Source organism: Pongo pygmaeus, chromosome 9 (assembly GCF_028885625.2).
Source record: "Pongo pygmaeus isolate AG05252 chromosome 9, NHGRI_mPonPyg2-v2.0_pri, whole genome shotgun sequence".
In the NCBI taxonomy this organism is placed as follows: Eukaryota; Metazoa; Chordata; class Mammalia; order Primates; family Hominidae; genus Pongo; species Pongo pygmaeus.
In genome coordinates, this window is record NC_072382.2 from 113,762,139 (window position 1) to 113,788,037 (window position 25,899).

At 39.9% G+C, this 25,899-nt stretch overlaps 3 protein-coding genes across 20 annotated transcripts in view; 2 read left to right on the forward strand and 1 right to left on the reverse strand.

Moving 5' to 3' along the window:
* DLAT (dihydrolipoamide S-acetyltransferase) overlaps positions 1-12,367 on the forward strand; it is a 38,715-nt gene extending 26,348 nt beyond the window's left edge. For all 3 annotated transcript variants that reach the window (XM_054440251.2, XM_054440252.2, XM_054440253.2), the window contains exons 12-14: positions 8,377-8,539; positions 9,528-9,664; positions 10,897-12,367. In XM_054440251.2, coding sequence (XP_054296226.2) covers positions 8,377-8,539; positions 9,528-9,664; positions 10,897-11,026 — 430 coding nt within the window. In that variant the 3' untranslated portion in view covers positions 11,027-12,367. The remainder of the gene's footprint in view (positions 1-8,376; positions 8,540-9,527; positions 9,665-10,896) is intronic.
* PIH1D2 (PIH1 domain containing 2) lies at positions 1-23,201 on the reverse strand. 10 transcript variants are annotated; one of them, XR_008492493.2, is made up of 8 exons: positions 22,852-23,051; positions 22,624-22,741; positions 21,862-22,069; positions 20,549-20,672; positions 19,948-20,193; positions 19,344-19,609; positions 1,050-1,205; positions 1-223 (listed from the first exon to the last, which is right to left on the reverse strand). XR_008492493.2 is itself a non-coding variant. In XM_063671422.1 (7 exons), exons 3-7 carry the CDS (start codon positions 22,036-22,038, stop codon positions 16,793-16,795), a joined length of 948 nt encoding a protein of 315 aa, XP_063527492.1. In that variant the 5' UTR covers positions 22,039-22,069; positions 22,624-22,741; positions 22,902-23,201; the 3' UTR covers positions 16,720-16,792. The 10 variants fall into 10 exon arrangements, 8 of the variants coding, with proteins under 8 accessions (XP_054296232.1, XP_054296231.1, XP_063527494.1 ...); XR_008492494.2 differs by lacking the exon at positions 22,624-22,741 and having other exon boundaries at positions 22,902-23,124; XM_063671422.1 differs by lacking the exons at positions 1-223; positions 1,050-1,205 and adding an exon at positions 16,720-16,927 and having other exon boundaries at positions 22,902-23,201.
* NKAPD1 (NKAP domain containing 1) overlaps positions 22,966-25,899 on the forward strand; it is a 9,799-nt gene continuing 6,865 nt past the window's right edge. For 2 of the 7 annotated variants that reach the window (XM_063671418.1, XM_063671420.1), the window contains exons 1-3: positions 23,703-23,839; positions 24,491-24,567; positions 25,650-25,715. In XM_063671418.1, the coding sequence (XP_063527488.1) occupies positions 24,499-24,567; positions 25,650-25,715 (135 nt within the window). In that variant the 5' untranslated portion in view covers positions 23,703-23,839; positions 24,491-24,498. Of the gene's footprint in view, positions 23,840-24,490; positions 24,568-25,649; positions 25,716-25,899 lie in introns of all 7 variants that reach the window. The other 5 variants (XM_063671419.1, XM_054440261.2, XM_054440264.2 and 2 more) reach the window with 5 other exon arrangements.

Genomic DNA, 25,899 nt, shown 5'->3' on the forward strand with positions numbered 1-25,899 from the left:
TTTATGAGTTACTGCTTTTTACTTTTTTTTCTTACTGGCTCCAATTTTCAACCTTGTTTTTGTTTTTGTTGTTGTTGTTGTTTATTTATTTTTTAAAGAGATAGGGTCTTGCTCTGTTGTCCAGGCTCATCTTGAACTCTTGGGCTCAAGCAATTCTACAGCCTCGGCCTCCCAAAGTTCCGGGATTTCAGGTGTGAGCCACTGTGCCCAGCCTGCGATATTGCTGGATTTAGCTAGTAAAGGCTATAGATTCTTTGTATGAGTTCAGCAAAGGGAGATTAGTGAACAAATATGTGTGATTAAGTTGATAATGACTGTCACAAAGCAGGGTTAAACAGATGATTTTCATTCACCCATGAGTTCTCCTGAACTTTAGGGGCAAAATTAGAGGTAGTAATTGTTAATAATACAATGGTATAGAGTAGTATGGTACTCAGTGTGTCTCTTTTATCTCATTTAATTCTCATGACCACCTTATGATTTAACTGCTTTCACTTCAATTTCTAGATGAAGAAACTGAGACTCAGTGAGTTAAGTAACTTGCCCTGAGTTAATAAGTTAGTGTTAGGACTGTGATTAGAACCAAGATTCTGACTCCTAAGCCTATTCGTTTTCTACTGTGTAGATGCTTTTATGTTATTCTTATTCTGAAAGGAAAAAAAAAACTTTTCTCCTTTGTACTTTGCTGTCACACAGCACAGCACCACTTCTGTGACCAGATGAGTAGAGGCAGGGGTGGGGAGGGTTTCCCCACACACCAACCAAGCAATTAGTTCTGCAGTGAATTCCTCTAATTCAATTCAATTCAATTCAATTCTGGTGCTGTCTACCTGTAGATAGTGTCAGATCCCAAAGATTGAGGGCTCAGTCCTACAAGACTGCCCTCACTTCAGATGCCAGTCAAAAGTGTAGGCCACTCATACTTGTAACTGACTGGCTACAAACTGGTTGCTGTGACCTCTTCCTTGGGTTTGATTAACTTGCTAGGACAATTCACAGAACTTGGGGAAACACTTTATGTTTATTATAAAAGATATTACAAAGGATACGGATGAATACCAGATGAAGAGATGGCTAGAGCGAGGTTTGAGGTGGGGTGGTGCAGAGCTTCCATGTCCTTTCGGGACATACCACCCTTCCAGCACTTCCACAGTTCAGCAACTGGAAGCTCATTAAATCTTGTTGAAGAGTCTTGATAGAGGGGGCTGGAGAGAAAAAGGAAAGGAAAAAAAAAGTCTTTGTAGAGTTTGATCTCCAGGATCTCCAGCCTACATCTCCCTCCGCTTTCCCTTAGGTCAGTGGGTAGAGCTAAAAGTTCCAACTCTCTAATCCTCTAGTCATTTTGACCCTTCCAGTGACTGGCCCCATCCCGAGGTTACTTAGGGATCCCACCCTAAGTATCCATCATGGAGCTTATTATATAAGGGGCTCATTATAAATAACAAAAGATACTCCTATCGCTCAGGAAATTCTGGTTTTAGGGGCTTTATGACAGGAACTGGCAACATGGGGACAAAGACCAAGTATATATTATACCACACTTAATAATATTTATTAATGTTTTAGGGCCGGGCTCACACCTGTAATCTGAGCACTTTGAGAGGCCGAGGCAGGTGGATCACTTGAGGTCAGGAGTTCGAGACCAGCCTGGCCAACATGGTGAAACCCCATCTCTACTAAAAATACAAAAATTAGCTGGGCGTGGTGGTGCACGCCTGTAATCTCAGCTACTTGGGAAGCTGAGGCAGGTGAATTGCTTGAACCCAGGAGGCGGAGGTTGCAGTGAGCCGAGATTGTGTCATTGCAGTCCAGCCTGGGTGATAAGAGCAAAACTGTCTCAAAAAAATTTTTTTTCTAATAAATATTAAATTTAGGTTTGAATACTGCTCCATGGCTTAGAGTGACTTGTTCTAACCCTTAATCTGAGGTCAGTTCCCAGGAGGCAAACACAACTGTTTGGTTTTTTTGTTTTTTGTTTTTGAGACAGAGTCTCTCTCTGTCGCCTAGGCTAGAGTGCAGTGGCATGATCTTGGCTCACTGCAACCTCCACCTCCCGGGTTCAAGCAATTCTCCTACCTCAGCCTCCTGAGTAGCTGGGATTACAGGCATGCGCCACCACTCCCAGGTAATTTTTTTGTAGTTTTAGTAGATATGGGGTTTCACCATATTGGCCAGACTGGTCTTGAACTCCTGACCTTGTGAACTGCCCACCTTGGCCTCCCAAAGTGCTGGGATCACAGGTGTGAGCTACCACGCCCAGCCCTTAAACACAGCTTTTAAACTATTGTTTCTTCTCGTATTTATTTACCTGCAGATTTCCAAATAACATTTTTCTGTTGCCTTTTATGAGTTTTTCATTTATTTTACTTTATTGACTGACTTCCCGTTAACATTAATATTTAGCTTTAGCTCCAGTCTTGGGACTAGAGAGAAAAAAAAAGGTAGCTTTGTTATGCCCTTCCTACATACACATAACACCATCCTCCCAAATTGATTATAGCACAAATTTGGATTAAATCTATATTTGGGGCCGGGCATGGTGGCTCCCACCTGTAATCCCAGCACTTTGGGAGGCCAAGGCAGGTGGATCGCCTGAGGTCAGGAGTTTGAGATCAGCCTGGCCAACATGGTGAAACCCTGTCTCTGCTAAAAATACAAAAAAGAAAAAAATTAGCCAGATATGGTGGTGCGTGCCTGTAGTCCCAGCTAATCAGGAGGCTGAGGCAGGAGAATTGCTTGAACCTGGGAGGCAGAGGTTGCAGTGAGCTGGGATCACGCATGCCACTGCACTCCAGCCTGAGCAACAGAGCAAGACTGCATTTCAAAAAATAATAATAATAAATAAATATAAATCTATATTTGGTTAATTTTTTTAGTGTGTGTGTCCAGTGTTAATATTTGAATGCCTGTGACAGTGATTGTGTATGACTAAGACATGTATTATACCATGAATGCTAACCTAATTGATTTTAATAATTGCTTTAGGGAAGGCTAGTTTTCTATGTATATGTGAATTCTTTCTGAAACTCCACAAGCAAGGAGAGGAGATTCAGAAACGATTAAACCATTTCTCAATGTGATCAAACCTATTGGGTAAACTCTTGGTTCTAACTTTTCCTTGGTCGTTCTTCTCTTGGAGAACATCTGGGCATCTAATATTCTTTATAAACTGTATAGTTTTCTAGGGCTGCCATTATTAATGACCACAAAGTTGATGGATTAAAACAAATTTATTCTCTCACAGTTCGGGAAACAAGTCTGAAATCAGGGTTTCAGCAGGGTCAATGCGTTCCCTCCAAAGACTATAGAGAAGAATCCTTCCTTGCCTTTTCCAGTTCTGGTGGCTCTAGGCATTTAGTGGTTTGTGATTGCATAACTCCAGTCTCTTCTTCCATGTTTACATGGCCTTCTCCTCTGTGTCTGTATTTTCTCTTCTTTTAAGAGGACAGTTGGCATTGGATTTAGGGCCACTCAGATAATACAGGATGATCTTATCTCAGGATCCTAATTATACCTTCAGAGACCTTTTTCCAAATAAGGTCACATTGATAGGTTCCAGGGATTAGGACAAAGACTTATCTTTTGGAGGGCCACCATTCATCCCACTAAACAGACTTTAGTCTTCCTGTTTTCAGCATTATTCATATTACTGACTCGTGGAGAGTTTCCTGGAGCCTGGCAGAAATGGCTTGCTTAAGGCATTGACAGTCTTCCGTAATTCAGTCAAGGCCTTTTTTTTTTTTTTTTTTTTTTTTTTGAGACAGTGTCTTGCTTTGTCACCCAGGCTGGAGTGCAGTGGCACAATCTTGGCTCACTGCAACCTCCGCCTCCTGGGTTCATACCATTCTCCTGCCTCAGCCTCCCGAGTAGCTGGGACTACAGGTGTGCACCACCACGCCTGGCTAATTTTCTTGTATTTTTAGTAGAGATGGGGTTTCACCGTGTTAGCCAGGATGGTCTTGATCTCCTGACCTGGTGATCTGCCTGCCTTGGCCTCCCAAAGTGCTGGGATTACAGGCATGAGCCACCGCGCCCGGCCAAGACCTATATTCAACTATTGCTCCTCTCTAAACCCCTCTTCTTGTGCCATTCTGAGTTAGCCACTGTTACTGAACATACCTTTCAGTTCTCTCCTTCTAGGATGCTGTTTGGGTTTTCCCGTTCCTTGCTTTTAGATGCATTCCTTTTCTGTGCTATGGCCACCGTGATGATCGTCACAGCAGCAAACATTCAAGGAATTTATATTCCTTAAATATAAGTACAGGATACTTGAAATCTAGATAAGAGGCAGGAATTTTTTTTTTTAATATTCCTTTAATTCCCCTCTGTGCCAGCATATAGACACTTTTTTTTTTTTTGAGGTGGAGTCTCGCTCTGTTGCCAGGCTGGAGTGCAGTGGTGCTATCTCGGCTCATTGCAACCTCCGCCTCCCGGGTTCAAGCGATTCTCCTGCCTCAGCCTCCCGAGTAGCTGGGACTACAGGCACACGCCACCACACCCAGCTAATTTTTGTATTTTTAGTAGAGATGGAGTTTCACCATGTTGGCCAGGCTGGTCTCAATCTCTTGACTTTGTGATCTGCCTGCCTCGGCCTCCCAAAGTGCTGGGATTACAGCATAAGCCACCGTGCCTGGCCGCATGTAGACACTTTTTAACATTTAGTTTGCCATTTTACATATCATAAAATGTACCTGCTCTAAGTGTACAATTTCTTGATTTTTGTTAAAGGTGCAAAATTATGCAGTCTTTACCACAATCTAATTTTAGAAATTTCCATTACCCCCAGAAGATCACTCATGCTCATTTATAGTAAATTCTTATTTTCACCTTCGGCCTCTGGGCAATCTGTTCTAGTGCTTGAGTCTATAGATTTGTATTTTCTAGACCTTTTATAGAAATGGAATCATAAAATATGTGGTCTTTTGCATCTGCTTTCTTTCACTTAACGAAATGTTTTTGAGACTCATCTATGTTGTAGCATGTATCTGTAGTTTAGTCTTTTTTATTGCTGAATAGTGTTTAATCGTATCAGTATACCTCTTTATCATTCACCAGTTAACATTTGTTTTCCAGTTTTTTGCTATTATGAATGATGCTACTATGAGTATTTACATACAATTATTTGTGTGGACATATATTTTTATTTCTCTTCAGTAGATTCCTAGGAATGGAATACCTGAGTCATAGGGTAAAATTATGTTTAATTTTTAGAGAAACTTCTACATTATTTTTCAAAGTGGTTGCACCATTTTACCTTCCCACCAATAGTGAATAAGTGTTCCAGTTTCTCTATGTCCTCATCAATATTTGTTACTGTGTGGGTGTGAAGTGAGAACCATCTACTTGTAAGAGTATCTTGCTTTATTGCACTTTGATTTATTGTGCTTTTTTATAAATTGAAGGCTTTTGGCAACCCCCTGTCAAGCAAGTTGATGGCACCATTTTTCCAACAGCATGTGTTCACTTCCTGTCTTTGTGTCACATTTTGGCAATTCCTAGAGTATTTCAAACTTTATTATTATATCTGTTATGGTGACCTGTGATCAAGGATCTTTGATGTTACCATTGTAATTGTTTCGATGCCCCATGAACCATGCCCATATAAGATGGCAAACTTCATTGATAAATTTTGCATGTGTTCTGACTGGTTGATAGAATTGATAGAATTATCAACCAGCTGTTCCTCTGTCTCTCTCCCTCTCCTTGGGCCTCCCTATTCTCTGAGACACAATAAAACTGAAATCAGGCCAATTAGTAACTCTGCAATGGCCTCTCAGTGTTTCAGTGAAAGGAGGGCTTTCATGTCTCTTACTTTAAATCGAAAGCTAGAAATGATTAAGCTCAATGAGTAAGGCATGTCAAAAGCCAAGATAGGTTGAAAGCTAGGCCTCTTGTGCCAAACAGCCAACTTGTGAATACAAAGAAAAAGTTCTTGAAGGAAATGAAAAGTACCATCCTGGTGAACACATGAATGATAAGAAAGTGAAACAGCCTTGTTGCTGATACGGAGAAAGTTTTGAGTGGTCTAGATAAAAGATTAAACCAGGTACAGCATTCCCTTAAGCCAAAGCTTAATTCAGAGCAAGGCCCTAACTCTCTTCAATTCTTTGAAGGCTGATAGAGGTGAGGAAGCTGCATAACAGAAGTTTGAGGCTAGTAGAGGTTGGCTCATGAGGTTGAAGGAAAGGAGGCCATAATAACATAAAAGTACAGGGTGAAGCAGCAAATTATTCAGAAGATATAGCTAAGATAATTGATATCCCTTATCAGTCGGCAGCCATCAACATCAAGGCAAGATCTACCAGCAAAAAAATTACAACTCACTAAAAGTTCAGGTGATTTTTAGCATATTTTAGCAATAAAGTATTTTTAAATTAAGGTATATACATTGGTTTTTTGTTAGTCATAATGCTATTGCACTCTTAGTAGACAACAGTGTAGTGTTAAGCATAACTTTTGTATGTACTAGGAAATCAGAAAATTCGTGTGACTCGCTTTATTGCAATATTACTTTGGTGGTCTGGAACTGAACCTACAATATCAAGATATTTCTATACTTAGATGAAGAGATTGAGGTCTGTTAATTCTAACCAAACACCATTCATTTACTTGTTCATACACCCATTCAACATTTATTTAACATGTACTGTTTACTGGATTCAGTGGTGAACAATATAGGGAATAAATACTATCCTTACTGTCTCAAAGGGAAGATGATTGAACAAGCAATATTGTAATAATTTAATCAAGAAAGCAGTATTTGCTGTGTGATACCTTGGCTAGAGTCCTGTGGTAATTAATGAGTCACACACGGTATTTTTATTAAAGCAGGTCCCTGTGTTTGTTTGCAAGTGACAAAATCCTGCTCCAGCCAACTTAGGCAAATTGGGGGATTTGGTACCCGTTGATCTTTTTGGAGCTTGTGCCTAGAAAGAGCTGGAGTTCTTTGGAGGCAGAGCTGTGCCTTTGTTTGAAGCCTTAACTTTTTCTCAATTGCAGACCACTAGCAGGGGCCCTTATGCAGACCCCAAGGAGACCATGGATAAAATCCATGAATCCATGAGCTTGTGAACTTCAGTTGGGGCGGGGGGTGGGGAGGGGGAATCACCTTTTTTTTTTTTTTTACTAACCTCTACTAACATTTAGCATTTCTTCCTTTTATAAATGTAGAGAACAGATCAAATGTTAACAGTACTTGTGTCTGGTGACCAATAAAAATCAGTTATTTTCATATCACATTGTAGTTGTATATATCTCAAAATGTTATTTTGTTCATCCCTGCTTCAAAATGATAGCCATTATTAGACCTGCAACAAGATCTTATTATTGAATGAATACAGAAGCACATTTGTCATAATTTTGCTTTTGAACCATTTGATAACTGAATTTTAGTACAGTTTCTCTCTTTTTTCTAGTAATTTGAGTATTTTCAGTGTTAAAAAGGTATTCTGAGATAAGATCCAGATGCATAGGGGCACCTTCTGTAGAAAAGATTGGGACTCCTTGATGACAACTGAAGATCTGATATTGTGTAAAAAAAAAAAAAAAGATTGGGAACCCTTACTTTTACGTTCTTCTGAGGTACCACCACCCATGTATCCTGAGCACTCCTATTTCTTGCTACAGTGCAGTTCTTTCCCTTCACTCTTCCTTTCATCTGCTCAAACTACTTGCAGAGACTCAACTCCAGCCAATGTACTTCCACTCAAAATCCAAGGAGTTCTGATTGGTGGGGTTTTCTTTCAGCTGCATTCATGTGTGGGTCAAGGCAGACGGCAGGGGATGTTAGACGATATGTGTGAAACCAACCTACTGCTGCTGACACATTTCTCATTCTTTTTTTTTTTTTTTTTTTTTTCTTGGCGGTTGGTGGAGTCAGGGGAAGCGTTGGGGGACGGAGTCTCGCTTTGCTGCCCAGGCTGGAGTACAGTGGTGTGATCTCAGCTCACTGCAACCTCTGTCTCCCAGGTTCAAGTGGTTCTCCTGCCTCAGCCTCCTGAGTAGCTGGGACTACAGGTGTGCACCACCATGCCCAGCTAACTTTTGTATTTTTGGTAGAGACAGAGTTTCACCATGTTGGTCAGGCTGTTCTCAAACTACTGACTTCAAGTGATCCACCCACCTCAGCCTCCCAAAGTGCTGGGATTACAGGCATAAGCCACCATTCCCGGCCCTCTCTTTGACTTTTAATAACTACAAGTCAAGGAGAGGGCACGGCAAAATGTAAAAATTAGGATAGACATCATCTTTGGCTGAACAATAACACACATTGGTTCAAAAAATTTTTGAAGTAAATATAAGAATTCTTGCTTAACCTGGCACATAGGCTCTTAATAAACACTGTTTTTTATTATATTTATTTTTCTTTTAAAACAGAAATCATGTTGTTGATGTCAGTGTTGCAGTCAGTACTCCCGCAGGACTCATCACACCTATTGTGTTTAATGCACATATAAAAGGACTGGAAACCATTGCTAATGATGTTGTTTCTTTAGCAACCAAAGCAAGAGAGGGTAAACTACAGCCACATGAATTCCAGGTAGGGTATTAATTATTGCTTTCTAATTATGTTATTTTTGAGGTTTGCATAATGCATTTATTGCATTTTTCACCTTTTGATTCTGCCACGTAATTTTTTTTTTTTTTTTTTTTTTTGAGACGGAGTCTTGCTCTGTCACCCAGGCTGGAATGCAGTGGCATGATCTTGGCTCACTGCAAGCTCCGCCTCCCGGGTTCACGCCATTCTCCTGCCTCAGCCTTCCGAGTAGCTGGGACTACAGGCGCCCGCCACCACGCCCAGCTAGTTTTTTGTATTTTTAGTAGAGACTGGTTTTCACCATGTTGGCCAGGATGGTCTCGATTTCCTGACCTCGTGATCCGCCTGCCTGGGCCTCCCAAGGTGCTGGGATTACAGGCATGAGCAACCACGCCCAGCGTAATTCTTTTTTTTTTTTGAAACAGAGTCTCACTCTTGTCACCCAGGCTGGAGTGCAATGGCACAATCTTGGCTCACTGCAACCTCTGCCTCCCAGGTTCAAGCAATTCTCCTGCCTCTGCCTCCTGAGTAGCTGGTATTACAGGCATGCACCACTGCACCTTGCTAATTTTGTGTTTGTGTGTGTGTGTGTTTTTAGTAGAGTCGGGGTTTCACCATGTTGGCCAGGATGGTTTCAAACTCCTGACCTCAAATGATCCACCCACCTCACCCTCTCAAAATGCTGGGATTACAGGTGTGAGCCACTGTGCCTGGCCTGCCACATAACTCTTACTGACACACGGTTCTGAAAATAAAGTAAAATTCAATCATATATCCAAAAGAAGACATTGTCTGAAAATAAGACATTTTCCAGCTGACATTTTTGTTCATATTGTAATGGTTGTATATCTTCAGTAATGTGTATTCCATTCAGGCCTTTCTTAAGACCTTGCACCTTTTTAGCTTAAGGTCTTTTCACAGAACATTTGTCAAGTTTTCTGATTTATGTTGACAAACAATATAATTTATTGTTAATATTTTTTTCCTCTAGGGTGGCACTTTTACGATCTCCAATTTAGGAATGTTTGGAATTAAGAATTTCTCTGCTATTATTAACCCACCTCAAGCATGTATTTTGGCAATTGGTGCTTCAGAGGATAAACTGGTCCCTGCAGATAATGAAAAAGGGTAAGTGCCAAAATGGAGGGGAAGTCGTAAGCTAATTTTTATTACACTATACACTTGTCCTGTGGTATCCTCAGGGGATTGGCTCCAGGAACCCCCTCAAATATCGTAATCCACAATGCTCAAGTCCCTGATATGATATGATGTAGTATTTGCATATAACCTACACACATTCTTCTGTATACTTTATTCTTATAATAATACAATACCTAAACAGCACTTCATTCACATGGATCCAGTGTAGTGCCCAGTGTGCAGCAAATTCAAGTTGTGCTTACTGGAAATTTGTGGAATTGTTTACTTTCTGGATATTTTGATCCATGGTTGGTTGAATCTATGGATTTGGAACCCATGGATATATGGAGGGTCAACTATACCTGTTTTTGAGTATCAGTGTTTTGTTTGTTTGTTTATTTGAGATGGAGTCTCACTCACTCTGTCACCCAGGCGGAAGTGCAGTGGTGCCATCTCTGCTCACTGCAATCTCTGCCTCCCAGGTTCAAATAATTCTCCTGCCTCAGCCTCCCGAGTAGCTATAGCTGGGATTACAGGCGTGTACTACCACACTTGGCTAATTTTTGTATTTTTAGCAGACATGTTGTTTCACCATGTAGGCCAGGCTGGTCTTGATCCTGACCTCAAATGATCTGCTCACCTCAGCCTTCCAAAGTGCTGGGATTACAGGAATGAGCCACTGTGCCTGGCCAGAGTCTCAGTTTTATATATAGTTATTGGCATGCTATATTGTATCTTCAAATAAAATTATATATATATAAAAAAGATGAAATTCTTCAAGGCAGCAACTTTTCTTTACTAAATGCAGTTAGTCCTATTTGAGGTGGAAAGCCTTATTTATTCTAGGTGAGGAGTCAGCATGCTTTTTTTTAGTCGTATAGTAAGTATTTTAGGCTTTCTGGGATATATGGCCGCTGTTGCAAATACTCTGCCATTGTAATATGAAGGGAGGCATAAACAAGACAAATGAATTGCAGTAAATCTTTACCTAATAAAAACAGGCAGAGGACAGGATTTGGCCCATTGCCCACTCATACTCCAGGTATCTGGTCTGTTTCTTCAAGCTATAAATTTGAGCTAAAGGTATAGGAGACTGGAAGAGTAGATAGGAAATATTACCTGGTTGGGATTATAGGGTAGGAGTGAGCATTTGGGTGGTTACTGGCTGAAATGCAGTCTTTTCTTTCAGAATATCTAAAATGTCTTTTATCTTTTTCTAGGTTTGATGTGGCTAGCATGATGTCTGTTACACTCAGTTGTGATCACCGGGTGGTGGATGGAGCAGTTGGAGCCCAGTGGCTTGCTGAGTTTAGAAAGTACCTTGAAAAACCTATCACTATGTTGTTGTAACTAACTCAAGAATTTCTAAACTCTCCCAGGTCACACTGATTCATTCTTATCAAGATATTTATACGTTATTAAACAGGTGGTTCTTTTTATTTTAACCAGTTATTTTTATTATTGAGTCTGTCCAGATAAGTTATTTATAATGGGCATTACTGAATTTTTAAAATGCCGATTACACCCAAATATTGTGCACATTTAATAATCAGACACCAGATTTTTAGCTCTGTACTCCTAATTACGGGACATGTATGTGGCCTTGCCTAGCCCTTTGGTGATAAGTACTTCCTCTAGGAAATGTACGATAGGTAGAATTGTGGTTCCCTAAAGACGAGTACATAAAGGTGACCACGATGAAACCTTGAAGTTCTGAAATTTAACTGCCTAAAATGTTCTCCTTAGATGTGAGAGAAAGAGAAAGCAGGAAAATTAATTCTCTTGGGGGAAGGGCTTGAATTGAAGCTTTACTTTAGAATTTAACCCTGGTTTGAAATTTTGCATTACATGATCTTGGTTTATCATCGATGGGAAGGGTAGAAAACTTCAAGGAAAATAAGTGAAATTTTAAAAGTCAGCATTTTCTTAGACCTCTTCAGCTGATTGTTTATTTTTCTATGAATCCCTACACATGGTTGTTCACCCCCCACTTGAGATAATCTAAATATAAACCAGCTACTTGATGTAAATGACAATTTGTGTAGATATTTAAACAAATGTGTAATTTTGAGTACAGAATTCAAGTTACCTCCAAAAAAGAAACATTCTTAATATAATTTAACAGAAGTTGTGAAACTAAAATTTTCCAAGATTAACTGATAGTTCATTGTAAATGAACCTAATGAACAGAATTTATTACTTCACTGTGGAAAATGCTATCAAATAACTAAGGAATATATATGGAATAAGTGTACATATGTAAAATATTGTTACTAGAGTTAGATATGTGCCAAAGTCCATTTATCCCAAATCCTGTCTGAAAAGGAGGGGTACATTGGTAAACATTTTGGAGTGCTTAAAAATGCCAAAAACAAAATGGTAATTTCTACTTTGATAAAAAAGTTAAATGTGTGTAAAAAAGTGTTCTGTGTCCTTCTACTCCAGCATCGTCTCATGTAAAATAAGAAAGCCCTAAAATACTGTTGGAGAGAAAAAATTAACTAGGTTGCTACCTTATTAGCCTAAATACTTTTTTCCATTTTGTTAGATTTTGCCTTTCTTTTGGAAGGAAGGAAGGAGGTGATATTCTGGATTATAAAAATGAATTGGGAACATTATCACAATTCCAGACTTTCTATTGATATTTATGTGTTTTAATAAACGTTTGAAATTATTTATGACTACTTAAAATGAATCTGACCAGTGCTTCCTTGTATATGTAATATGTGGAGTTAGCCCCTGAAATTTGCTTTAAGTGTTTCAGTGTTGAATCTGTTTCTAAATATTCATTATTACATGGTGCACAAGTGACACTCCATATATTCCACACAGACTTTTACCTTGCTGTATTATTATGAAAATAATACATTAATCTGATTTTTCAGTAATTAGTAATTTTAGGTTGAAGATTATCCAAAAGAAACAAGCTTATCACAAGGGACCATCATCAATATGATCCGAATCTGGTTCAAACATTCAGAACTTCAAAGATAATTCATCTTTCGCTAATGCTTGTGGTTCTGTTCCCTTGAAAAAAATAAAAACAGTTGCCTTCTAGTAAACATTGTTGAGTTAAAAATTAATCTGAGCTATAATCTAAATCTGGATTCAGTCTCTTACCAGAACTGAAAGAAAAAAGTTAGAAATAGTGTTTTTGGTTCATATGTGATTATTTAAAAATTAAAGTATAAATCTTCAATATGTCTGGTTTAATTTTTGATCTGTTGGTAATTATTTTCACATTTAAATTATTTAGATCTAGGGACAGCCATGTATGTATAAGCTCTCAATACAGATAAATTTCGAGTTTATATAATTGGTAAAATATGGACTGCATTTAGGAGAATATAATCTAACACTTTTAAGCTCAAAGAGTTTCTGAAGCACTCCATGTTGGGGTGTGGCACTTATTATCAAGATGGAAAGTGTGGTCTGGTTCTGTTAGGTGATTTATTCCCAATTCTGAAGCTTGTGATTATGAAGTTAGGGTATCCCAAGGCATGATCTAGAAAGGAGTAAACCAGCACGTTAGATAGGAGGAATGTTCATCATGTGTAACACACAAGTCCTGGAATACATGGGGAAATCATCATCACTACTGGTAAGTGATCTAAAATGAAGTCTAGAAATTCTGGTCTCCAAATTTCTTTTTTTTTTTTTTTTTTTGAGACGGAGTCTCACTGTCACCCAGACTGGAGTCCAGTGGCGCAATATCAGCTCACTGCAACCTCTGCCTCCTGGGTACAAGTGATTCTCGTGCCTCAGTCTCCCGAGTAGCTGAGATTACAGGTGCCCGTCACCACGCCCTAATAAAAAAAAGCTAATTTTTTGTATTTTTATTAGAGACAGGGTTTCACCGTGTTAGCCAGGATGGTCTCTATCTCCTGACCTTGTGATCCGCCCACCTCGGTCTCCCAAAGGGCTGGGTTTACAGCTGAGCCACTGCGCCCAGCCTCCAAATTTCTAATTTTGAGAAAAAGAAATCTTAGTAAGATTCCAATTTAAACCAGTCCATAGTTCATTATTAGTTAATGCCCTTACTGGGCCCCATTTTGTTTTTTGTACAGAGGGGAAGGTAGAGCTGTTTTTATTAATATAAAATGAGTGAGAATATTTTGGAAAATAACTAGAATATAAATTTTACCACTTTAAGTATATTAGGTCTTGATGTGCATTTTAATGAGTATACAAACACAGATACTGATGTAAATAGCATCTAAGTGCTGAGTGCAAGGGTAGAGATTCAATTCTATGTGGTTAGGAGTTTTTAGGAAATACATTTTGGTAGTGATTTTGTAGGAGTAAAGATAAGGTGAAGGTACTCAGTTTTTCTGAGGGGTGAGAATAGGTTTGTTAATTTTAGGACATGATACAGTTCCAGAAATTTTTCAGGAGATAAATTATCCTGTTGCTAGTAGAATTTAAATCCAGGCCAGGCCTTCAAAAGGAGATTTGAGGCAAGGAAAAAAAAAAAAATCCAGACCAGGCTTAAGAAAATGATATTTGCTTTTAGGCCAGGCCCAGTGGCTCACGCCTGTAATCCCAACACTTTGGGAGGCCGAGGTGGGCAGATCACTTGAGGTCAGGAGTTTAAGACCAGCCTGGCCAACATGATGAGACACAGTCTCTACTAAAAATGCAAAATTTAGCTGGGTGTGGTGGCAGGCGCCTGTAATCCCAGCTACTGGGGAGGCTGAGGCAGGAGAATCACTTGAACCTGGGGTGGGGCAGGGGTAGGGGGCAGAGGTTGCAGTGAGCCAAGATCACACCACTGCACTCCAGCCTGGGTGACAGAGCGAGACTGTCAAAAAAAAAAAAAAAAATTATATTTGCTTTTAAATGTCATGTATCAGTTACTTCTGTTATACAACATTAGTTTCTATAGTTAAAAAGTTTTAAAAGTAGTAAACTTTGGCCTGTATGTTGAACTAGAAACTTTATTACAAGGATAATTAAAGGAAACTTGTATCTAGAAAAGATAATTAAGGGATGTTTAAAGTCTGCATATAGCTTACTTGATGTATAAATTGGATAGTTGGTACCTTTGTATTTCAGAGCTTAGAAGAGATGAATGATAGTTGAAAGTACATCACTTTTGTACTTCTGATCATTTCTTTAGGGGAAAAGCACTTGTCCCAACGTCAACTACTTTTTTTGTTCAAATATGAGATATATTTTGCAGGCCGGGCGTGGTGGCTTACGCCTGTAATCTCAGCACTTTGGGAGGCCAAGGCAGGCGGATCACCTGAGGTCAGTTCGAAACCAGCCTGGCCAACATGGAGAAACCCTGTCTCTACTAAGTATACAAAAATTAGCTAGGGGCGGTTGCGGGTGCCTGTAATCCCAGCTACTCCGGAGGCTGAGGCAGGAGAAATGCTTGAACCCAGGAGGTGGAGGTTTCAGTGAGCTGAGATTGCGCCACTGCATTCCAGCTTGGGCAACAGAGCAAGATTCCATCTCAAAAAAAAAAAAAAGATATATTTTGTTTGCTGTTACTATGTCATTGTATCCAATCTATCGACAAGTCTATATCTGATACTAAAATGTCTGGCTGGGTAGCTGGGTCTCCTGGCAGAGTTGTTTAACTTAAGTACAGAGGTTAGGGGCTGAGCGCCGTGGCTCACGTCTGTAATCCCAGCACTTTGCGAGGCTGAGGCAGATGGATTACTTGAGGTCAGGAGTTCGAGACCAGCCTGGCCAACATGGTGAAACCCTTTCTCTACTAAAAATGCAAAAACTAGCCAGGCGTGGTGGCACATGCCTGTGATCCCAGCTACTAAGGAGGCTGAGACAGGAGGATTGCTTGAACCTGGGAGGCGAAGGTTGCAGTGAGCCGAGATTGTGCCACTGCACTCCAGCCTGGGCAACACAGTGAGACTCAGTCTCAATGAAGTACAGAGGTTAAATAGGCTTGAGTATTATATTTGGCCCTGTATTTTTACTGTTGGAGGAGACTCACTGATACAGCCCACCCTGGTAATAAAAAACTTCTTGCACAGTCTGGAATTTCTTCCTGATAGAAAAATTTACTAGAGACTTTTTCAAGCAGTAAACCAAGAGTTCTCACTTGTTACTTGGAAACAATTAGAATTTTCCCAAATTATAAGTTACTTAAGATATTTTTAAAACAAGTGTGTCATAGCAATAGTTTTTAATTCTGGTCGATGTTTATTTGAGAAGAAGAAGTGAGTTAAAAAATATAAGACGTGGCCAGGCGTGGTGTCTCATGCCTGTAATCCCAGCAGTTTGGGAGGCCAAGGCAGGTGGATCACCTGAGGTCAGCAGTTCGAGACCAGCCTAGTCAACATGGTGAAACCCCATCTCTACTAAAAATACAAAAAAATAGCCGGGCGTGGTGGTGCATGCCTGTAATCCCAGCTACTCGGGAGGCTGAGGCAGGAGAATCACTTGAGCCCGTGAGGCGGAGGTTGCAGTGAACTGAGATCGTGCCATTGCACTCCAGCCTGGGCAACAAGAGCAAAACTCCGTCTCAAAAAAAAAAAAAATATATATATATAATATATATATATAAATATATATACAATATATAAATATATATATAATATATATAAATATATACAATATATATAAATATATACAATATATATAAATATATATAAATATATATAATATATATAAATATATACTATATATAAATATATATAATATATATAAATATATACTATATATAAATATATATAATATATATAAATATATATAAAATATATATAATATATAAATATATATAATATATATAAATATATATAAAATATATAAATATATATAATATATATAAATATATAAATATATATATAAAATATATAAATATATATAATATATATAAATATATATAAAATATATAAATATATATAATATATATAAATATATATAAAATATATAAATATATATAATATATATAAATATATATATAAATATATATATATGAATATATATATATTTAACAGGTGAAGAGAAAATCTCAGTCAAAATGAACTTAGAAAATAAAGGAATTGGTGTTTAAGATAAACTACCTCTTTAACCTCTTTAGCCAAAATGAAGATCCTTTAATTCACATGACTTTAGCACTGAAAACCCAAAACATATGATGCTCTTCTTCTACACCAAAGGCATTGTGATGATTAGCGTGGATTTTTCTTTGATAAATTTTGCTGTGGTCATTTCAGTATCAATAAGTTTTGGAAGATTCAGATGTAATCTGTACTTCTCAGATACTTCAATCAATAAATCATCCTAAGAATAATAAACCAAGAGATTTATTTCCTACTTAAAATTTGCGATACTAACTTATTGTTCCCAGTTTTATTCACTCCTTTGCCATAAAAAGATCCCATTTGTTGTCATGTGACTTGGAATGAGCAAAAAATTACTGTTGTAAATCCCTTAGATTTTAAGGTGGTTACTGCTGCTAACTACATCACATGTTAACTGATACAGTACCACAGTAGAGTGTTGCCATCCTAAATTATGTGGCTGACCAGCAAACAGCAAGGAAACTTATTGGAGCCTGGAAAGGTAGTGATCCATGTTTCATAATGATGAAGCCTTTAGTGAAACTATCACAGTAATTTGGATGACAAATACTCTGTGCCTAGTTGATTTGTGGCTTTAGGTGAAGAAGTGGGAAAACAGATGGTTGGTAATGTGTTGGTTCTGTTCACTACATTTAACAGGGTATTACAAGAAAGATAAGCTTAGAATGGACCATTTTGCAAGTCAAATTAAAAGGGAATTGGCTGAGTGCGGTGGCTCACACCTGTAATCCCAGCACTTTGGGAGGCTGAGGGCTGGTGGATCACTTGAGGCCAGGAGTTTGAGACCAACCTGGGCAACATGGCAAAACCCCGTCTCTACTAAAAATACAAAAATTAGCCAGGCTTGGTGGCACATGCCTGTAATCCCAGCTACTCAGGAGGCTGAGGCAGGAGAATCGCTTTAACCTGGGAGGCAGAGGTTGCAGTAAGCTGAGATGGTGCCACTGCACTCCAGCCTGGGCAATAGGGTGAGACTCTGTCTCAAAAAAATAAATAAATAAAAAGGACTTTATAGAGTCATTGAGCCATTCCAAGACTCAATGACTGAAAAGTGGAACTAATTTTTATTTTCGGCAAGTAAGGGATAAAATTGAGAAATTCTATCAACCAAGCTGATTAAGGCAATATAGAGGCAAAGATTAAATCTTTATGCTCTTTGTTAAAACCTCTGAATTTTGTTTTGTTTTGTTTTGTTTTTGGGAGACGGAGTCTCGCTCTGTTGCCCAGGCTGGAGTGCAGTGGCTCAGTCTCGGCTCACTGCAACTTCCGTCTCCCGGGTTGAAGCAGTTCTCCTGCCTCAGCCTCCTGAATAGCTGGGACTACAGGCACCCACCACCACGCCCGGCTAATTTTTTTTTTTGTATTTTAGTAGAGATAGGGTTTCACCATGTTGCCCAGGCTGGTCTTGAACCCCTGAGCTCAGGCAATCCACCCCCACCCCCCGCCCCAGCCTCCCAAAGTCCTAGGATTACAGGCGTGAGTCACCCTACCCGGCCAAAGCCTCTGAATGTATTAAGGTGGACTTCAGTAAATCCTTATATTTGGCTAAAATGACAGCAATTTAAGTCTAAAGAGACAGGTAAGTCTTGAAATATGGGCAATGTCTAAAAAGGAATTATGGGTATCACTGACTGGAATCAAAATGCTACCAGCCTGGACTAAAAGAAACTGACTTCAAAATTTAAAACAATCCTTTGAGCCCCAAGATTCCATGAGCAGGAACCAGGGTGAAGGGGCTACTTAGCATATAAGAATGGCACATTCTCCAATACTCTTCAGATGTGGCAAAGGTGGATAGTGGGAAAGGGAAAAAAAAGAAAACATCCTCCTGAAGACTGAAACTAAAGGTCGTGGAAAACAATGGAACTGGGGAGCTAGGTAATTACAAAACTTTCTCAAGGAACCTAAGTAAGAACATCCTCTGTCTCCAGAAAAGGAGCCCTCACAATGTCTGCTTACTAGGATTTCAGAATTGCTGTACACCAATAACTGCAGTGTGCCTCATTTCTCCCATTTCTGAATTGAGATGGTTAATTACGGTTATCTTCTCCCCATTCCACATTGCATGACGGATGGGACTGAGGGAGTACATAACTTTTTTTACATGTCTTAGTCCATGGTTCAAGAGGAAGAGAAAGCAAAATTCTGTCCTTTGGGGTCTGATACTGGGATTGGAGGTGTTTTCCTTCCAGAAAGAAGCAAATATTTGCAACCAAGAGTATAGACTGGTAGACTGTAGGACTGACTCTATTTGCTTTTCTGTAAGAGGATAGTACATCCTTGCCATATGACTTCCTGTGACTGTGAGAATACACTTCTCAGTCCTACTGATGTAGAATTGGCCTTGTGACTTACTTTGGCCAATGGAGCGTGAGTAGAAGTGATATCATGAAGTGTCGTGTCTGAGTAGAAGTATTACGATCCATTGCATGGTTTGATCATTTCTATTTTCCCTTTGCTGAGATGTGAATGGCACATCTCAGAAGGGAATTGCTCCTTCACTGGGTAACCTGAGCAAATCATTGTAAGCCCGTGAAATTATGTAGTTTGTTACTGTGGCATTATATAGTGAATGCTGGCCAATACAAATTTACAGTGTTACCTATTCAACTTACCTCAGAAACACTAAGGTCACAGAGAGAGACAGAATTAATACCAGGTAATTCAACTTTCAACTCAATTTTCAGAGGTTTCTCATTGTGATCATGCACAATTTTTAGTTCATAGGCTGGCATCTTCATCTCCACCTGGATTTCAGTACTGGAAATCTCTTCTATCAGACACACTGCTTTGCCTGAAACTTGGTCTTTTGGCAGTAACAGTTGAGGAAAGTGATCTGGATTGCTCATAGTACTGCTTCGTATCTGTCCAAGAGTTAGTTCTTTATGAAAAAAAGGGTGGAGGGGAGATAAAAAATAAATCTACAACATAAAATACTATGAGCTGTAATATATGTGGTGTTAGTAGAGATGGTAGCTAAAGCTGCAGTTAAATTAGTTTGGGAATCTTAAGCCAAAAGAATCTTAAATCAAAGAATTTGATTGAAAATTTTTCAGGATTTAAAAATCAAGGATATGATATTTCTAATATTTAATATTTGCATTTTTCTATCTTAAGTTTCTCACCTTTTAAAATAGAGATTTCCAGTTTGCAAAATGTATACAGGATCCAAAAACATCTTAAAGCAGTTTAATTTTCCATTTACAATCATCAACTTACCCCTTCTCATTTTTTCTCTTAAATCTATGGAATCAGTTTGGATTCCCATCAGATTTTGTTTCATCCTTTGAATGCTTCCTTTTATTCTAAATTTGGTAATATGGTAAGAGTGTGAGAGGGTGAACTGGAATTTTTCCTCAATGCATTTCATGGCCATCTGAATTAACTGATTTTTTTTCACTTGGTCCTTTTCTGCTGCCTGAAGAACATCAGGACTGTAGGCAACATCAATGACTGTGTAAGCATCTGTGTGTGTAATTGAAAGGGTATGAAATGAAGACAAATTGTTGCACTAATGATACTGTCAGGCAATATATTAAACCATATTCCTGATAAAGCTAGAGAATATTCCTGTATTTTTCAGAGGTAATCACAGTAGTGCGACAGCAATTATGACATTTCTTGGCACTTTTACATGGATTAAAACAGCTCATCTTATTACAAAAGTTAAACAGTATTAAATTTGCATAAATGTACACTAATTGTAATTATATTATCACCAAATAAAGAATTTTACTTGAAATGCTCTCAACCAAGTAAGATCTTGTCCATTCCTAATAAAATTTTTACAATGTGCTTTCTCTCACTTAATTATTTGTACCTGATGTCTCAGTTGTATCTTCTGGTTTGCCAACAGTTAGAGGTACTGGATGAGTGGTTGATTGGGGAGCTGGGATCCTTGTCCACTGACACAGGTTGATAAAAAGTATTTTTTCTTTTGGTTTCTGGAAAGCAAATAATTTTGCACATCTCAAAACCTAGTTTAAAACCATTTAAGGCCGGGCATGGTGGCTCACGCCTGTAATCCCAGCACTTTGGGGGTCCAAGGTGGCCGGATCACCTGAGGTCAGGAATTTGAGAGCAGCTTGGCCAACATGGTGAAACTCCGTTTCTACTAAAAATACAAAAATTAGCCAGGTGTGGTGGTGGATACCTGTAATCCCAGCTACTTGGGAGGCTGAGGCAGGAGAATCGCTTGAACCCAGGAGGCGGAGGTTGCAGTGAGCCAAGACTGTGCCATTGCACTCCTGCCCAGGTGACGAGAGTGAAACTCCATCTCAAAAAAACAAAAACATATTAAAAATAATATCCTAAAAGCCACTCACCACAGGAATGAAAGAATTTTAGCCTCCAAGTAAGTCATTTCATGTATTAAAACTGCGTTTGCTTATACTGTTGTTATTTGATTTCCCCAAGGCTGCTGGCTTTTAATCAGGAATCCAGACCAGGGTGGTGGCTCACGTATGTTACCCTAGTACTTTGAGAGGCTGAGGTAGGAGGGTTGCTTGAGGCCTAGGAGTTCGAGATTAGCCTGGGAAACATAGGGAGACCCTGTCTCTACAAAAATCATTTAAAAATTAGCCGGGTGTGGTGGTGCCCACCTGTGATCTCAGCTGCTTGGGAGGCTGAGGTGGGAGGATCGCTTGGGCTGCAATGAGCTGTGATTGTGCCACTGCACTCCAGCTTGAACAACAGAGCCAGCAAGACCCTATCTCAAAAAAAAAAAAAAAAAAAAAAAACCGTCTGCCAGGTGCAGTGGCTCATGCCTGTAATCCCAGCACTTTGGGAGGCTGAGTCAGGTGGATCACCTGAAGTCAGGAGTTCAAGACCAGCCTGGCCAACGTGGTGAAACCCCGTCTCTACTAATAATACAAAAATTAGCCAGGCATGGTAGTACACACCTGTAATCCCAGCTACTTGGGAAGCTGAGGCAGGAGAATCACTTAAAACCGGGAGGCAGAGGTTGCAGTGAGCCAAGACCACACCATTGCACTCCAGCCTGGGTGACAAAGCAAGACTCTGTCTCAAAAAAAAAAAAAAAAAAATAGCAATACCTAAGTGTAAAGTATTCTCTGGTTATTCTGGGATTATTTCATTCAAGACCTCCCCATCCCTGGCACCAACTCGACATACCAGAATCCTGGTCTGTAGACAAAGCTGTGGTTCTGGGGCAGCACAGAGCTGTTTCCCTTCTTTCAGCTGGTGCTGAATAAACTTCTCATAGCGCTCAGGGTCACTTTCAGCTAGATCATCTAGGAGGTTCCAAAACTGAGTAACTTGGGTAAGCAGACCCTTTGAGGATGTCTCCATGACTGATGAGTGGTGAACAATTTTCTTAAGCCTGTGGAAAGACATGACTTCAGGAAGAAAACTGTCTGTGTAATTATTGATTCATTTCTGCTTTGGGGAGGTGGAATGGGCCAGGAATTGTTTTGGTGAAGTTAGGACAGCATTTGTGTCTAAAAGTTTGTGGATCAGCACCACTTTATGTTTTCCTTATTCTTTAATTATCTAGTACCTCTTCCTAAATTCTCACATTGTCCTCTCAGATAAGGCCTTACTTCTACTTGGACCCTGACAAGTCAGAGTAATCATTTTAAGTCTGGGTTTCCTGATCTTCTTGTTCCAACACCTGACTGGTGGCTCCCCAGTTCTGAAATTGCCAGAGGTGTGGTGTGGGGTGAGGGCCACATGAGACTTCCTTAATCCTCAGTATAGTTTAGTAATTCAAAGCATGGACTTGCGAGCCAGAATGCTTACATTCGGGTCTTAGTTCTATCTCTCACTAGCTGTGTGACCTTGAGCAATTAATGTATGTGTGTGTGTGTGTGTGTGTGTGTGTGTGTATATATATATTCCTCTTATTTGTTCTGTTCAAAATGAAGACGATAATACCTCTATCATAGGATTATTTCGAGATTAAGTAAGCTAATAGAAAGGCTGGGACACTTCTCTACGTCTTCAGATAACTCTCCTTAGCCTCTTCTCCCACTGGAGAGGTGTCCCACAGCATCTTTAGAATGAGGAAAAGAGGAGGTTTAGATTCTTCAACTACTGTGTAAGGGTTACGCTAAATGGGAAACTTAACTAACGGATAATCATTCCATAGGTCTGCAAACCCACCTCTTCTCTCAGTTCTAATGGGTAATCATTCTATAGGTTGGCAAACCCACCTCTTCTCTCAGTTCCTTGACAAACCGCGACGCCTGTTACCAGGGTAACCAGCCTGGGTACAACATCTAATTGGGTCCGGGGAACTTCAGGGAGAAAAGTCTCTTCATATCTAGTTCCGGAATGTCCCCCTTCTGGTGCCAGGCTTGCTTTTCAGTTGGGCCTGACTCATTTCTCTTCCAGGAAAGCGCCCGCCTTCCTTCTGCACCCGTCAACCTCTGGAGTGTCCTGAAAACCCTCCCTTATGGGAGTCTCTGGGCTGCCTGTTGGTGGGACGATTTCTCAGGAGCACGACTTCCGGCCTGAAAAGGAAGTCTGCTCCTTTTTCTCCCAAACCCGCTTCTTCCCCCCTACCCCCCGCCACGCGAGGCTGCGGCGCACGGTATGGGTGTGTTTGTGTGTATTTGTGTGGGGAGGGCGTTTGGAGGGAAGGTTACTGGGAGCTCCGAGGCCGCTGGGGAACAGGGATCCCGGTGACAAAGATGGGGATATTTCCTCTGTCTTCCACTTCGAAACCTTAACCCCCGCTTCAGGCCCCCTAGATACTTTCTGGGGCCCAACCGAAGGCCGTTGCCATCCAAAGCGTCCCCAGCCTTTCTGGGGAGTGAAACTTACCCCCGGGGTTCGTCCCAGAGGAGCGTGAGCGGGGAATGCCCAGGTCAACCGGGCTGTCCGAATTCCGCGCCGGCTCAGCCTCCGGCCTCAGTCCGGGAGAGAGATCTGCCTGTCGATCTGGGCTGGGGGAAAGGCGGCAGTGGCCTGGGCCACAGGTGAGGGCAGAGTAACCAGTGGGAAGGCTGCGTTTTCACGAAGGACTCGGGTGAAGCTGCAGAGCTGCCTTTGAGCCCTGACTCCTTGGCTTCCTGGGTCGGAGGAGATCTTGTAATGGAGTGGTTCTTCGCCTCACTAACAAGATGCCTGATTTCCTCAGGATCAAGGGGTGAGTGAGCGTTGGGGTGGTTGCACAAAGCTCCTGTTAGCTACACACGAAAATATTCTTGTCATCTAGTTTTTGGAAGCTTCCGTACCAAGTAGGAAATAAAATGCCCCCAAATGGAGAAATTTAGGACATCTTTGCATTTGATGTTTTGAGTCATCAGTTTCTGTTACTGTTGACACCTGTGGTTCCTCACACTCTCAAATCTACGTATTTGCTTCAGTGCAAACTATATTGGGATTGGAGGTTTGATTTTTAATCTAGACAGTGACATACATCATTTGCCTGGGACTATGTGGCTTGGGACGTTATAGCTTTAAGGGAACTTCATCTACAAAATAGAGATGGAGATACTTGCCTCATATAAAAAATAGTTATTATGAGGAGTAAATAAAATGGTGCTCATGAAAGCACTTAATTTTATGTAGTCTTGTGCATTTTCAAAGAACTTTAATGTACATTATCTCTTCATCTCACATTAGTGTGTTTAGGCATTTCCCTCTTTTAATGGTAAAGGGAAAATTATTCTTTAGGATCTCTGACTTCTAGTTCAGTGATCCTTCCTGTACCTCACGCTTCTTTATAAAATTTAAGAAAAGATAAAGTAATAACAGAAATTATTACTAAACGTTATTTGTTGTTGATTCATTTCAGATTGAAGAATGTCCCGGATTCCACTGGGGAAAGTCCTCCTGAGGAATGTCATCCGGCACACAGATGCTCACAATAAGGTGGGAGGTACAACCTAGTTACTCCTCAACGCTTACTGAAGGCAAGCAGTGTGCCAAGCATTATTTTGGCACAACTGGGAGATACAAAGAATATTCTTGTCATCTAGTTTTTGGAAGCTTCCGTACAAAGTAGGAAATAAAATGATGAATAAAATAGATAATTATAATACAGTTTGATAAGTACTGTATAACAGAGATATTTGCAAAGTGCTTTGGAGCACTAAGGAGGAAATAATAAAATCTACTCTGGGGAATTAGAAAAGATTTTACAGAATTAGTGGTATTTGCGCTGCTGATCTTTGAACTGGTTCTTGAATAGGTGTACGTTTACCAGGTATGAAAGATCATTCTGGATAGAGAGCATCATGCATTAATATGGCAGCGAGAAAGAGCATTAATCACTTGGGGCATGGCAAGAAATTTATCCAGAAAGCAGGGAAGGTAGGGGATAGTGGCAGAAGACAAGGCCTCAGTGGTAATTAGAGTTGGATTGTGATGTTTGGAGCTGAGACTTTTTCCTCTAGGCAATAAAGAAGCCATCAAATGTTTTTAAACAGGGTGTGGCATGATCATAGTTATGTTTTAGAAAGATGGTTTGTCAGCTGGGTAGGGAATGAATCAGATGGGGAGATACAGAAGGGAGAGTAATTAGGAGGCAACTGCAGTATTACAGGTGAAAGATGATGAGGGTTGGCATGAAATTAGTGACAGCAGGAATGAAGAAGAGGAATTTAGGAGAGAGAATCCAAAGAAGTTGGTGGCTAATTAGATTATAATGATAAGAATGGAATCTAATTCAGTTGACCCTTGAACAATGCAGGGGCTAGGGACATCAACCCCCTGCATAGTCGAAAATCCATGTATAACTTTTTACTCCCTCAAAATTTAAGTGCCAATAGCCTACTACTGACTGAAAGCCATAGTGATACCATAAACAGTGGATTAACACATATTTTTTATGTTACATGTATTATATACTGTATTCTTATAGTAAAGTAGCTAGAGAAAAGAACATTTTATTAAGAAAATCACATTGAGTAGGCTGAGGAGGAAGAAGAGGGGCTTGTTTTGCTATCTTACAGGTGGCAGAGGTGGAAGAAAATCTGAGGATAAGTGGACCTGCACAGTTGAGATTCCTGTTGTTCAAGGTCAACTGTGTAACCACCTATGTGACTGGGTAGATGATGACAATTCTGTTAATTGAGGTAAAGAAAAAAGGGGACAATTATGATAGGAAAGGTAATTAGTTTGGTTTTCAACATGTTGATGGTGAGGTGTCCAAACAGTTGAAAATTCAGACTTGGAGTAGAGGAGAAAAGTTGGGGCTGGACA